The sequence below is a fragment of the Seriola dumerili genome, unplaced genomic scaffold, assembly GCF_002260705.1.
Source record: "Seriola dumerili isolate Sdu_G_001 unplaced genomic scaffold, Sdu_1.0 BDQW01000011.1, whole genome shotgun sequence".
Lineage (NCBI taxonomy): Eukaryota > Metazoa > Chordata > Actinopteri > Carangiformes > Carangidae > Seriola > Seriola dumerili.
Window position 1 is genome coordinate 1,926,485 of NW_019174266.1, and position 13,279 is coordinate 1,939,763.

The window sequence follows — 13,279 nt, forward strand, 5'->3', positions numbered from 1 at the left end:
GTCCAGAGTTATTAGCAGTGTGATCACGCCCTCTCTCCCTCACTCTCGCTCACTCGTCTCGTATTGCGGCGTTGAATGTAATAGACCAGATCGAAACTGAAAGTGAGACGGTCTGCTGTGTGAGATGAGGGTATATTAATATTTGACAGATTCATTTTTTTTCTTTGAAAATAACACTAAAGGCCAAAGATTACTCACTTTGCCTACTAAACTTTTTTTTTAACATTCAGCCTCATTAATCACAGTTTGTGTTGATTTCCAGTTTATGTTACCGTTATATTTACCGACGGCTTGTCGAGTATGGTGTCATGAATGGGTCAAGTCCAATTCAAAACGATGATGCCTAATTTGACCGTCTATTAAATTCATCTGAGCTTCACAGACAGCAGAGCGCATTGAAGGAAGCACTTTGAGAAGTGTCTGTCTTCATATTACTACTTTCACATTTAATTAGGTGCAAATGTAGGATATAAAAAAACAGAGTTAGGTTCTTATTTGTCCCTCTGCAGCTGTGGTTCTCAAACCTTTTCACATCAAGGACCCGTAAACTGACACAAGGTAGATCACAGACGCCCGTCTTATAAGATTTTTGCTCTTATATGTTTTGTTACAGAAAGTGTTTGAACATGACCAAAACAGTCTGTCGTGTTACTTATGGATGGAATTATACAAGGAAGTTTAACTGCAAGGAGTTTTTATGCTGTTGCTGTTTTGTTGTCTGAGATGTTTTCTGACAGTCATCGCAGAGAGGAAGTGAACAGAGTCATCTGGGAAATGTCTGACATGAAGTTTACCATGTTCACTCTCCTCCATTTACATGTAATTAGCTCAGTTTAGCGTTGAGTTCATCCTGAAGAGGGCAGGATGTGCCAGAACATGGGCCTGTGGAATTTAAAATTCAATCCTGCCAGCTCCTCAATAGAGTTTATTTGCTTTTTCATTCTGATGTCACAGAATATTTATTAAAATGTGACACTACATCTAAAGGATGTCAAGAATGGCCAGTTTTCTTTTAAATGTCTTTACATAAAAACAGCTGGTGCAAAGTCCTGGTAGTGGTAGTATTTTCACCACTCAGTGATACCTCGCTATCAGGAAAAGCCAAAACCACAGTTGCAGCTCTCTATTCAGTATGAATGGTGAATGACGGTACAGGTGAACAGGCGATCCTGTGTACGTGAGCAGTCAGGCGTCTCGCTCCGTCAGCAGTCTCTCACGGTGAGAAGTGACGAAGGATGAACGCGCCGTTGTCTGACAGCGAGGTGGGGAACCAGTGGTGTCCATTGTCGCTGTGCAGCGCCGTGCGACGCTGTGCCGTGCAGCTGGTTTGGGTCTGCTCGGGCTGAACAGTTGCTGACACGCTGAGGCGCAGCTGTCTCTCTGAAGTGTCACTTTAACAGCTCGACACCAGCAGTGGACGGGTGGCAGGAAGACAGAGGGCAGACAAAAGGTTTGACTCATTCCCTCCTTGTGCCTGTCTCACCCTTCACATTGTCAGATGGTTCTATCCCCCCCCCCACACACACACACAATTTCCCGCTTATCACTTTTTATAGCAGTACACTCATGCAGTGAAAGAAAGACGCGGCTCCGACCCTCCAGGTAGTCTCCAGGGAGGTCCACGCCTAATTAACTGGCAGCCTTTTGACATCGTTCAAAGCGTGTGGCCACCCGCTCTCCGGGCTGGGTTACCATTGTGTGTTTTGGCCCCACTGCTCTCTCCTCAACTCTTCACACTCGTCATTTAACTATTTAACAACAGCAAATTGTGAAATGGTGAAATCGAGTTTGAATGCCACCTGGTTAGATCTGAGACTCCTACGACGTGGCCTCTTCCGGTTCGGTTTGGTCGGTGAACACAGGCTTTTGGCGGCTGGCTTCCTGCTGTAGGTGGGTCAGGTTTAGGCGTGGTGTCAGGTTGGGTTTGCGGGATCATCTGTGTTTACCTTTGGGGGAGGGGCGGGGGACCACCTGTCTTGTTCCATACCAGGTCTGTTTAGACAGTTTCAGGCTATAGTAACCAGCAGTGAAGGATCTTTGGTGGTCTTTGTTTTCTTTTTCTCTGCTGGAGGTTCCTGTCTGACTCACAGCTCATACACCAGCAGCAGGTGAAGTGAGAGTTTAGTTGCGTGTGTCACTGTTGGCCTGAAGAGCAGGTTCAACACATCAGCCTGCACCTCTTATTGGGTAGAAACGGTTTCCTCCTTTCTCATTGGGTTTGACCTCTGTCAGTCAGACGAGAGGAGGCTCTGAGCCTCTCTTCTGATTGGCCGACTGTTTTCTGAGTGATCCAATAAAAATACAACAGATTCCAGGTAATTATACTCAGAGAAACCAAATCCTGCAAGGTTGGTTTGGTGGGTCCAGGTGGGCGGGGCTTCGGGGCATAGCTGAGGACAGTGACTGCTTTGTTGTGACATCACAAAGTTCCAGAAGTCCTGACGGCTGGTTTTAAGGCTCAGTTTCTGAATACAGGCTGTGTGCATTTCTCTGTGGACTGAGGCTTTGATACTTTCACAGTATTAATATAGAAGCTAGACCTGATCTATAATCACACTACACATGGACAGAGACCTTTATACAATATGGGACCTTTTTAAAAGAAAAGGTCAAGCAGCATTTATTGACTTTAGAACAACTTTACCGGAGTCACAGGCAGAAAAGTCACTGTTTACCTTAGTTTTGTATATTGAATATACTATGTTTATGCAGTAAGCATCTGCAGCTCTTCCAGTTCACTGTGTCAAACTGATCTACTGACAAAAAATGTGGTTTAAAAATGTCCACAGGTGACTCCATTGTTCCTGCCCCAGTTAAACTTCCTTTTAATAGACTGAATCACGTATTGTTGCTAAACTTTGCACTCGCAGCTCAAAGAGATCCACTGTCTCTAGAAAACAGCCCAGCATGTGATCTGCTATCTGTGTAATGCATCAGAGGCTTGTCATGCTGGCGCTCTTGAAAGCGCCGCGCTGCCACGGCTGGCTGCTGCTGCTGTGAGGTGTGTATGTGCGCTTGTGTGTTTGTCTGCAGCCTTGCATAACAATCTAGCGAGTGGCGACGATTCCGTCTTTACCTCGTCAGGAGCTTCGTGCTCTCAGGATAAAGGCGATATCAGTCTGTCTGCTGGTCGACACACATTCACACTTGTTTCCTAAAATGAATGCTTTGTGTGTTGATGTTTCACTCGTCATTATCGGCTTCATCAGTTCACATCAGCGTCCTTTTGCTTCCTTAATCCGAGTTTGGATGTTGCGATTATTTTTGGTGGCAAGGTTACAAGACCTCGAACTGATGTTGGCGTTGTCTTTTTGGCACTTTTACCTCATAAAAAACAGTAATTTCTCTTCCAGAACAGACTGGAAGCGTTAGCAAGTCTCTGCCCACCCATGTGGAAAAGTATTCACACCATATTTGACAATTTTATTTTTCTGATTTGACAGCTTTGAACCTTTTCTGTTTTTCATGGCGTTTGTAGCATGAGACTGTTAATTTGTGGCTGATGCGCTTGTGCCAGTTCTGTGCGTACCTGTCAGTGGTGACACAGTATCAGTAGCATAACAGTCATTTCTTTTCCATTACTGTGGAGCAGGTGCTTCCGTCTTCCTTGTTCTTTCTAGCAGATATGTTTTGCTTTCATGTCTGCTCAGCTTTTTGTCCGGTTTGACCAACGTTGACACAGCGGTCGCGTTACTGTGTGTGGAAATCCTCCAACTCTGCAATCTGAAAAAAAGGTCGTTTCATGTAACCTCTTTAAAATAATCTGGAAAATATAAATTACCTGAAAAATAAGTATATTTTTAAATAATTCCTCCAGTTACTGATTAGACCTTCACTGTGACATCATAATGTTCTGCAAAAACACAATACATTTGCTAATTTACTATTCTATTAAGGTCTTCACTACATATATTATATGAGTCTAGACAGGAATTGATGTTAACTGTAACTTGACTTGGTTGTTAGAGTTATTGTAATTGTAGTTCATCATCAGTTACACAAAATATCTCGACGTATCCACAGTTCTCTACCTGTGCCGTGAGTCGATTGACTGATTCTGGATTTTTGAGACTGATGCTAATGTTATTTGAGATATTTTTAGGAGATGATGATAAATGATACGATAACAACATGTCATCTGATGGTAATGTTTTGACGTAAAAAAAAAACAAATTGGATATGGATCCCTTAGATTCGTCTTGTTGGTTATCTGCCAGGATCTGCACCGCTGAGATGTATCTGCAACCTTCCAGTATTGGCTGATGTGTCATATAGAATCAGAAAAATATTTTGGGAAATGGTGCATCTTCTGGAAAATATTTTGAGAAACTATTAATAGACTAGATTATTAAATAGAATTTAATAATTGTCTATTAGTGGTATTTAATGGACAGAACAATAGTTCTGATTTGCAACACTAGCCACAGTGGTCCTGGACAACCAGCACAATATCAAAGAGATGTTTTGTGCCTGTTGTCAAATCTCCTGCTGACATCTTGCTGTGAATATATATATATACACCTAAATCTTGATGCAGGACTGAGAATAAGATGCTCATGCATGTGCAGCGTAGTGTGTGTGTGTGTGTGTGTGTGTGTGTGTGATGGTCTCCTGCGAAAAGTTGTACGTTTCTTCGGCTCCAGTCGGAGCAAATGGCTCCAGTATGTTTGACAAATGCTCGGCCTGAGATGTGGCTTCATGTTGACACGACTTCTGCTCCAGCTCACAGACTCTAATTTAGCTCAGTGCAAACCAAAACACACACACACACACACACACACACACACACACACACACACACACACACACAGATGAATAAAACACACATAACGTGCTTTACATTACAAATCCAGCACAGCTCACGACACTGCAGTATAAGCCATTGCTGTGGATGCTATGGAGTATCAGGAATTAGTCTCAGTTGGAGATTTTCAGGCCTTAGTCTGTACCTGTCTGTCTGTGATTGTCCTGTCTGTCTCTCAGAGTGTAAATGGCACACCCCCTCCCTCGCTGTCCCAGAACCTCAGGAACTACACACTGTGCAAGAAAATTAGAAAGACAACTTTAAAGACAGGAAGACTTGGATGACGGCATCCCTGTTTCCCTCTGGAAACGAGGGGAGGGGAGAGGAAAAAAGTGGGGAAGAGGAGAAAAGAAGGGAGGCAGCTGAAGGGGAAGTGTGAAGAGGGGATGGTGGAAAGAGAAGAATGAGGAGAAAGAGAGGGAGAGAGGGAAATGAAAAGAAAGAGGCCATTAATTTAGTGCTGTGGGAGGGATCTGAAGGTTACTGAGCTCTCTCTGCCAGGCCCTCCTGGGTTGACTGATGCCTTTGTGAGGAGGCCAGGAACCACACACACACACACACACACACACACACACACACACACACACACACATACACACATACACTATGTGCGTTCCAAGAAACTCTGGGTTTGTTGCGGCAGGCCAGTTTCAGCAAAATAGACACACACACACACACACACACACACACACACACACACACACACACACACACACACACACAGATGGTCATTAATAGGCTTCAAAGTGAGAGCAAAATGGGAAACCTTTATTTATTTCCTGTCCTGAACGTGATGTGCTGTGATGCGTCTGAAGGTGTGGTGACGCCGTGTTTTTCTCTGCTGTGGTGGGAAACCAGAGCTGAGCGAACGTATGGATCGTGTGTGTGTGTGTGTGTGTGTGTGTGTGTGTGTGTGTGTGTGTGTGTGTGTGTGTGTGTGTGTGTGTGTGTGTGGGGTTGTGTGTGTATGTATGTTTGTTTGACTATGTATTTTGGGAAACTGTGTTTGTCTGTGCACATGTGCACACAGCGTAAGAAAAACGAGGCCACATTAAAGGGCCAGTAAACACTGTGTATTTCTGGTTAATGTAACTTTATTTCTCCTAAATCAAAATAAGGTCAGGTTACAGTACAGAGAGACTGAAGATGTTTCATGATTTATAATGTGCTCTTTGGCTAAAGCTCCTGCTGTTAACGTAGGTATCCATTCTACCTGTGAGTCTCTTCTTGTGATTTACTAGATAATTTACTCAGAAGGAGAGAAGTAAAACTTTCCACTGCACAAATGGATATTGCTTGGTTTTATGGGGTCAAGCCCCAAATGAGGGAAACCACTGGCCTAGTGAGTCAAGAATAGATGGTCAAGTCAATTTCAAATCAATTTTTATTTGTATAGCGCCAATTCACAACATGCATTATCTCAAGGCACTTTAGTGCCTCAAGATAAAGTGTGTGTGTGAGGGTCTAATTGTCTAATTTGCAATACTGTTGCATTTAATAATACTGTCTCTTGGGCTGCACAAGTGCAATATCCAGTAGATAAAATGTGTCGCCACAACAACCAGACCATAAATGAAGCGTTGTGGCGCTACAGAGACAATCATATTCTCCAGATGTAAAGGGACATACTTGTTTGGTACAGACCCCAGCAAAAGTCACATAACCACCATTTATTTTTTAAATATCTTTCAGTGAAAAAGAGATGCAGAAATGACCAACTGAAATTGTGACTCAAATGCAATATCTGCCAAAATAATATTTTTTTTTTGCATATTGTTCAGCTGTAACTGTCTCCATATTTTTCACATCAGGGCAGAATGAATGGGCCAAATTCTTAAACAGTTTACTTACAAAAATGTAAACTTAAAAATACCTGTTAATGTTATTTTGAATAACATCTGAATTGTTTTCATCATGGTCGGTTTTTAGCTCACAAACCTCATTATTGACTCCGTGAATCATAACGCTGATGAGTGTCAGCTGTTTATTGAGGACAGGGAAGAAACTCCACTGAATAAATCACTTGGTGCTTCTCTTAACAAGACGTCATCCTGCTTGTCAGAAGGGATCTCGAGTATAAACAGTCACACAACAAGCACAGATTCATAAAACCTCCTCACTCTGAGGAGCTAAAACTACCTGTGGCTACACTGGTTTACAGTCATGGTCATAATACTGTGTTTGTTACCCATGCAACACGCAAATGCATGTTCTGGCAGAGGAGATTAACTAAATGAAATCCATTCACATTAAGATCAGACATGTTAATCGCTCTCTTTGAATGCCACAAATTGTCCAGAGGAAAACCATATTAATCACATTTCTGCATGGGGACATAGTGTGTGGCTGCATGGACCCTGTTAGGGTGTAGTTAGCAGTACACAGCTCGTTGGAGAGGTGACAGAGAAGCCGCGTGGCAGACGGCGGCTCAGAGAAACGCCGCGTGGCAGACGGCGGCTCAGAGAAATGCCGCTGACATACCGAGCTCTCTGAAAACAAAGACGGCAGCGCATGAACACCAGCAGCCTGAACTGTCATTTTGTTACCACTGCAATATTTCAGCATTAGCTAATTAGCTGTTAATGTTTGGCAGAGATTGTTATTTTGACTCTGCTCTGCTGTAGAGCTGAAGACTTGGAGCGAGGTCAGATTTAAGTTGCAAAATTGTTTCTATTTAAATTTCTACTTTAGATTCTGTGAAATTCCACAATTATAATTTAAAAGAAAGACAACATCAGGCAGGACCTGCACAGCCACACAGCTTGAATATTTAAGTAAGGCCTGTATGTTGAAAGGACATGATCTCAGCTATGTAAAAACACAACACAGCTTTGAGAGACCGGACTCGCAGCGGACTTGAAATCATCCTCGAGGACTTGACACTTGATATGAGATTTGACTTGGACTTTACCAAAACCTTTTTTTTTCTTCTTTTTTTTACTTTAACCTCCATGAAGGTAATTTATGGAGATAGTACTGTAACCACTGATCCATTCACAACATGGTTGAGTTGATTTCATCAGAGCTGAAACCAGGTTAGAGTCCCAGCCGGGTGGAGTTTACAGCTGCAGCATAAATCAAATAGGGAATCCCATTAAACTACACTAACAGCTTGGCTGTGGTTGTGGTGTCACACAAACAGAGGAGTTAAGCAGGGTGAATAAATCATAATAAAAAAATAAAAAAAAACAATGCAAGGAGTCACATGTTTGAATCATCAGCTGTGTCATGTGCGTTAGAGTAAATGTCCTCCCTGTCTGAATCCTCTGCAGCCTCCTCCTGTTCAGTGTCAGCTGAGTCAGGGTTCAGAGGCAGGTTTTGGTTTTCCAACTGAGATGAGTCCACCTGCACATTAAATACTTTCACACTCAGGCATGTCTGTGTGTGAAACCAGTTTAATCAGTATTTGCTTATTTGAATTCCAGTAACACAACCTGGCCGTGTGTGACCTCTGACCCTCTCTCCCTTCCGTGTGCAGGCATTCAGGGCAGCGCTGAGTGTTCGTGTGGGAGGAATCACTTCACGTGTGCGGTCAGTGCGTTCGGGGAGTGTACCTGCATCCCGGCCCAGTGGCAGTGCGACGGAGACAACGACTGCGGGGACCACAGCGACGAGGACGGATGCAGTGAGTTCACAATCCTCTGATTCTGTTTTTGTCATCCTCCTCTGTCCACCATAAACAAAAGATGTTATTGTCAAATAAAGACATTTAAGAGTTAGATTTTATCATTAAAATCCGCTTTGAATTCACACTACTGGCCGACAGTAGTTGTAGACATCAAGTTGGCACTGAGGCCAAAGTACTCATGCAAGCCGGTTTATTAGATTTGATGTGATTTCTTCATCCATGTGTCAGCTGAAAATGCTTTTGCCCAGTTGGTGACAGTTGAAGTTGGACAGAGACTTCTACATTTCTAAAGGATTGTAAGACAGAAGTTGGTCTTAAAGTTTGCTAGTGTCCCAGTTTGTCAGAGGATCAGACGTGTGATCTGTCAGCTTTTAATTAAAGGTTGTCTAACTTGCCTTGAGGAATATAAAAAATTTTTTGCATTAAATATGAGTAGAAAAACTTCTCAAATATTAAATGATGTATAAACACAAACAGCTGCACAAGATTTTTGTCTAAATAAAATCGTCTCAAAGGTCCCATGTTGTATAAAGGTCTGTGTCCATGTGTAGTGTGATTATAGATCAGGTCTAGCTTCTATATTAATACTGTGAAAGTATCAAAGCCTCAGTCCACAGAGAAATGCACACAGCCTGTATTCAGAAACTGAGCCTTAAAACCAGCCGTCAGGACTTCTGTAACTTTGTGATGTCACAACAAAGCAGTCACCACTCACAGCCACGCCCCAAGCCCCGCCCACCTGGACCCACCATACAAACCTTGCAGGATTTGGATTCTCTGAGTGTTTCCCTGAATTCTGCTATATTATATATAGATATATATTATTATATTATATTATGTATTATATATTATAGATAAATATTTAAAGATTTAAAAACTCAGCTGGGAAGTTGTTGGTTCTAGCAGCTTAACAAGTGTGGTAGTAAATCATCATTTCTCAGCTGAGTATCACAATGATCCTCTTGAGCAAGGCATTGAACTCCCACCACTCAACAAAGACTTTGTTTGGACTTGGCAGCTCTCTGGTGCAAATTTGCGTAACTGCACGACTTCTGACTTTTGCTAGAAAGGTACAAGTGTGTTCAGGCAGAGTTTTTTTTTTCCCTGCATAAATAGTCCAGAATAGTAAGAAAGAAAAAAAATATAATTGGGCCCATATGGATCCCATCATCACCCAGTGAAACAGTGAATGGGTCACTGGTCCAGGCGGGGTAGTATTTCTGATGCAGAAACAGAGCGAGGCGCTCTGCGTGGTGTATGCCCCGTGCAGAAAAATGCTTGAGTGACTTTTGGCACCAGACAGCGTTTGGCTGGAGGGAAGTCTTGGCAGCAGAGCCAGACAGGAGTATTTTCCTGCAGAGCATGTCAGTTTGTCAAGTGGAGGAGATCTTCAGCGCTCCTCTTTTACACTTCTGTATATCGATGTGAAATGTCAGACGAGGGTCTTTTTCCCTTTTTTTTTCTCTGCTCGCTCATAAAGCACATGAGCAGATGCTGCCCTTTTGTTTGACACCTCCTAAGCCTTTTTGAGGTCTGTATGTGTTGTGTGTGTGCTATGTGTCTGTGTGTGTCTGTGTGTGTCTGTGTGTGTGTGTGTGTGTGTGTGTTGATGTTCTTTCCCCCATCAGTCTTCCTCTGTCACATTAGGCTAGTTAGGGGTTGGGAGAGGGGAGGCTAAGTGGTATTGATCTGTGGCCGGTTGAATGTTCAGTGAGTCTGATCGCCACATATTGATCTGTGGGATGTCACTTTTTTAAGGGGACACATGGAAGCAGCTGACAGATATCACAGCATCTAGCCGGACCTTCCTAATCCATTAGTACTGTCTGATCGATCCTGCGCTCCAGTCAGGCGCTCGACCTCTTGGACTCACTCCAGTCAATCTCATAGTTCAGACATTCGTGTTGCTGCTGTGGCCATTTCATACCACAGCTATGTAATTCCCTGCTACTATCTCATACTTTCTATTGAAAAATTCCATCTCACGCCAGGAATGCCCAGGTCGATGTTATTCCTTTATTTAGTCGTACAGTCAGCACATCTTTGAGTAAAGCATGTGTTTCAAATTGGGGCTGAGGTTCAGGTTCCTCAGGTTCACATTTGTCAGTTTGGAACAACTAAAAGAATTGATTATGTCTCTCTGGATCCCATCTTCTCATGTGGTGTACTTTTTGAATCTAAACTCTGGTTGGGGCAAACTGGCACGGAAGAAATTAATTGCCAACCGTTTTGACACTCTCTTGTTCGATGCTTTTCTCTCTTTTATATCATTGTACATTGTAAATATCTTTGAGGTTTGGACTTTGGACTTTCTTTTTATAGATCAATAGTTCCCAGCCTTGGCATTGGGACTCCACAAGAGGTCCCAAGATACAGATCTGAGGGGCTCACAAGATGATTAAGTGGATAACAAAAATAAAACAGAATTTTTTGTTTTACAAAATGACATTCTTTTTTTTCTGGCATTTTTCAAATCTTTACTGTTTTCTTGTGAAATTATGGTAAACTTTACCTCTTCTGGCGTCTGAAAATCTTTGAAAAGAAGCAATTTATAAAGGAAAACAAGTGTATCTTTTTACAACCTGCGAATAGAATTTGATTTGTTTGAATGCGACACAAGCCAAAAAGGTTGGGAACTACTATTTTAGGCTAAATTTGTAATTGAATCATCTACTGATCAACTATGAAAATCCTCTCTGTGTAGCTACAAGGAAAGAAAGGTGCTACAACTCAAATATAGCTCTTTTGATTTGAAAAGAACTGTATTAGTGTCATGTATGTTTACTTTCTGAAATCAAATGTCTTTATGCACAGACTGAAAGTCAGAGGTGTGTGTGTGTGTGTGTGTGTGTGTGTGTGTGTGTGTGTGTGTGTGTGTGCTTGGTTTTCACTGAGAAGAGTCGAGGCCCACATGACTCAGCTTCTATTACACTGATTGAATTAAGCGAGTGGGATTGTAAAACCAAGGAGTGAGATTTTATGGTTTTTAACGACGTTTTCTAAACGCAGCGAAGAATTGAATTTATGGAGGCGCAGCTTCGGTGCATGGTGGAGAGAAAGAGCAGGTTTCCACAATTCAGCAGGCACAGCAGGCGTGTGTGTGTGTGTGTGTGTGTGTGACTGTGAGAGTATAGACTCACAATGAACTCACACACACACACAAAAACACAGAAGAATACCTCTGTTCGGTGGTATTGTAGCAGTGTAGTTTGTGCCATCCAGGCCTCGTTTGAACTTTAATGTATTTATCATCTCTGCCAATTTAACAATTGCTAGAGAGAGCACAATTGTCCTGAATCACCCTGGAGGAATGTGTGTGTGTGTGTGTGTGTGTGTGTGTGTGTGTGCGTGTGTGTGTGTGTGCGTGTGCGTGCGTGTGTGTGTGCGCGCGTTGAAACTTTGGGAGAATAGGAGCAGAGGGAAAGTGGCCAACAGTGTCTATGAGGCTATCCTTGTAAACTTCTGATCTAATTACGATGTGGGAATCATGTGGAAATGTGTAGTGCAGATGTGGCTGTTTTTGTCAGTGTGTTTATGTGTGTTCGTGCGTAAGTGTGTGTGCTTGTGTTCCCCCAGATAAAGTTTCATAGCTGCACAGGGACCGAAGAGGGAGTGGAGAGGAGTTGGTGAGGGGACTGAGAGGTGCATGGATTCTGTGTGTGTGTGTGTGTGTGTGTGTGTGGAGGAAGTCTATCTTACGCTGAAGGACTTGCTTGCGGGTGAAGGTGAGGAGGAAAAGGACTTTACAGCCGTGGGTTCTCCTCTTCACCTCAGTTGTAACATCTGTCTGTTTATAATGGACCACACTGAGTGGATGGGAGTGGGGGGGTGGGGGTGTCATAAATCTGTCCTTTTTAAGAAAAACATTTAAAGTTAAAAGCTCCATACCAGTGTGTTTGAAAGCTTTAGCTTCAAATTCCTCAAATTCTTCTCCGAGCGTTTTCAGTGAATGCTGTACAGTTTTATATATTATTCATACAGAGTCACGCAGCCATTGATTTCCATTTATATATGAAAATTAATTAGCAGACTCTTGAACCTTTTTGTGTTGCGTAACCCTTTCCAGTGAACACCGAGTCTAGATTATTTTCTTCAGCATTACCTTTACGGTTTAGAGTTTAAGAGCAGATTGATTTCAAAAGTACATTGTTTCGGGAGTGTTTGGAATAAATATAGTAAAATAAACGTGGCTGAATGGGCAAAGAAAAAGGGCTTCAGTTAAACTCAAAATCCTCCTGTCAACCCCATTTTCCTCCTGCTGGGTTCTACCACGTGGTCTCCTCCTAGTCAGACGTGTCCAGAATACATCCAGAGGGAGGACATGTTCTTTTCAAAATGAAGGAGCAGTGGTTTTTTTATTCCTAACATCCCCCTCAGAACGTCCAAGCCTCACAGAGCAGCTCCTTCCATTGTTAAAGCTTTAACAACACAAGTGGCTGTTGTGTTTGAGACATGATAGGCGAATTTAAGTTACAGACACACGAGTTTGAAACCAAAACACTGCACAGCAGCTGCATTTTTTTCTCCCAGGATTAAAATTGGTCTGACTTGGAGTGGGGCAATTGGATTGGATTGGCTCCATCGCCGGTTGTTGAGGCGATTTTCGGCCGGTCCAGTGGAGGTTGAGGGGGGCCACTGCTCTTGGTGATAGTGAAGTGTGCTCAGCGGGATGGAGTATTCGCAGATGCTCGTACAAATTGGTAATATTTTGCCAGGATTATACATTTGAAAAAGATGACAAGTCCTTCAGCTTGCCGGTTACATCCAGTTTAAAACTGAAGTAATCCCCAAATAGGTGATTTTATATTTGGCACCAATATATCGGCAATCACCAGTTGTCAGACTGA

The 13,279-nt window shown here is 42.7% G+C and overlaps 1 protein-coding gene across 1 annotated transcript in view; it reads left to right on the forward strand.

The window, feature by feature from the left end:
* lrp4 (LDL receptor related protein 4) overlaps positions 1–13,279 on the forward strand; it is a 113,422-nt gene that overhangs the window by 44,909 nt on the left and 55,234 nt on the right. The window contains exon 2 of the mRNA XM_022748458.1: positions 8,283–8,429. Coding sequence (XP_022604179.1) covers positions 8,283–8,429 — 147 coding nt within the window. The remainder of the gene's footprint in view (positions 1–8,282; positions 8,430–13,279) is intronic.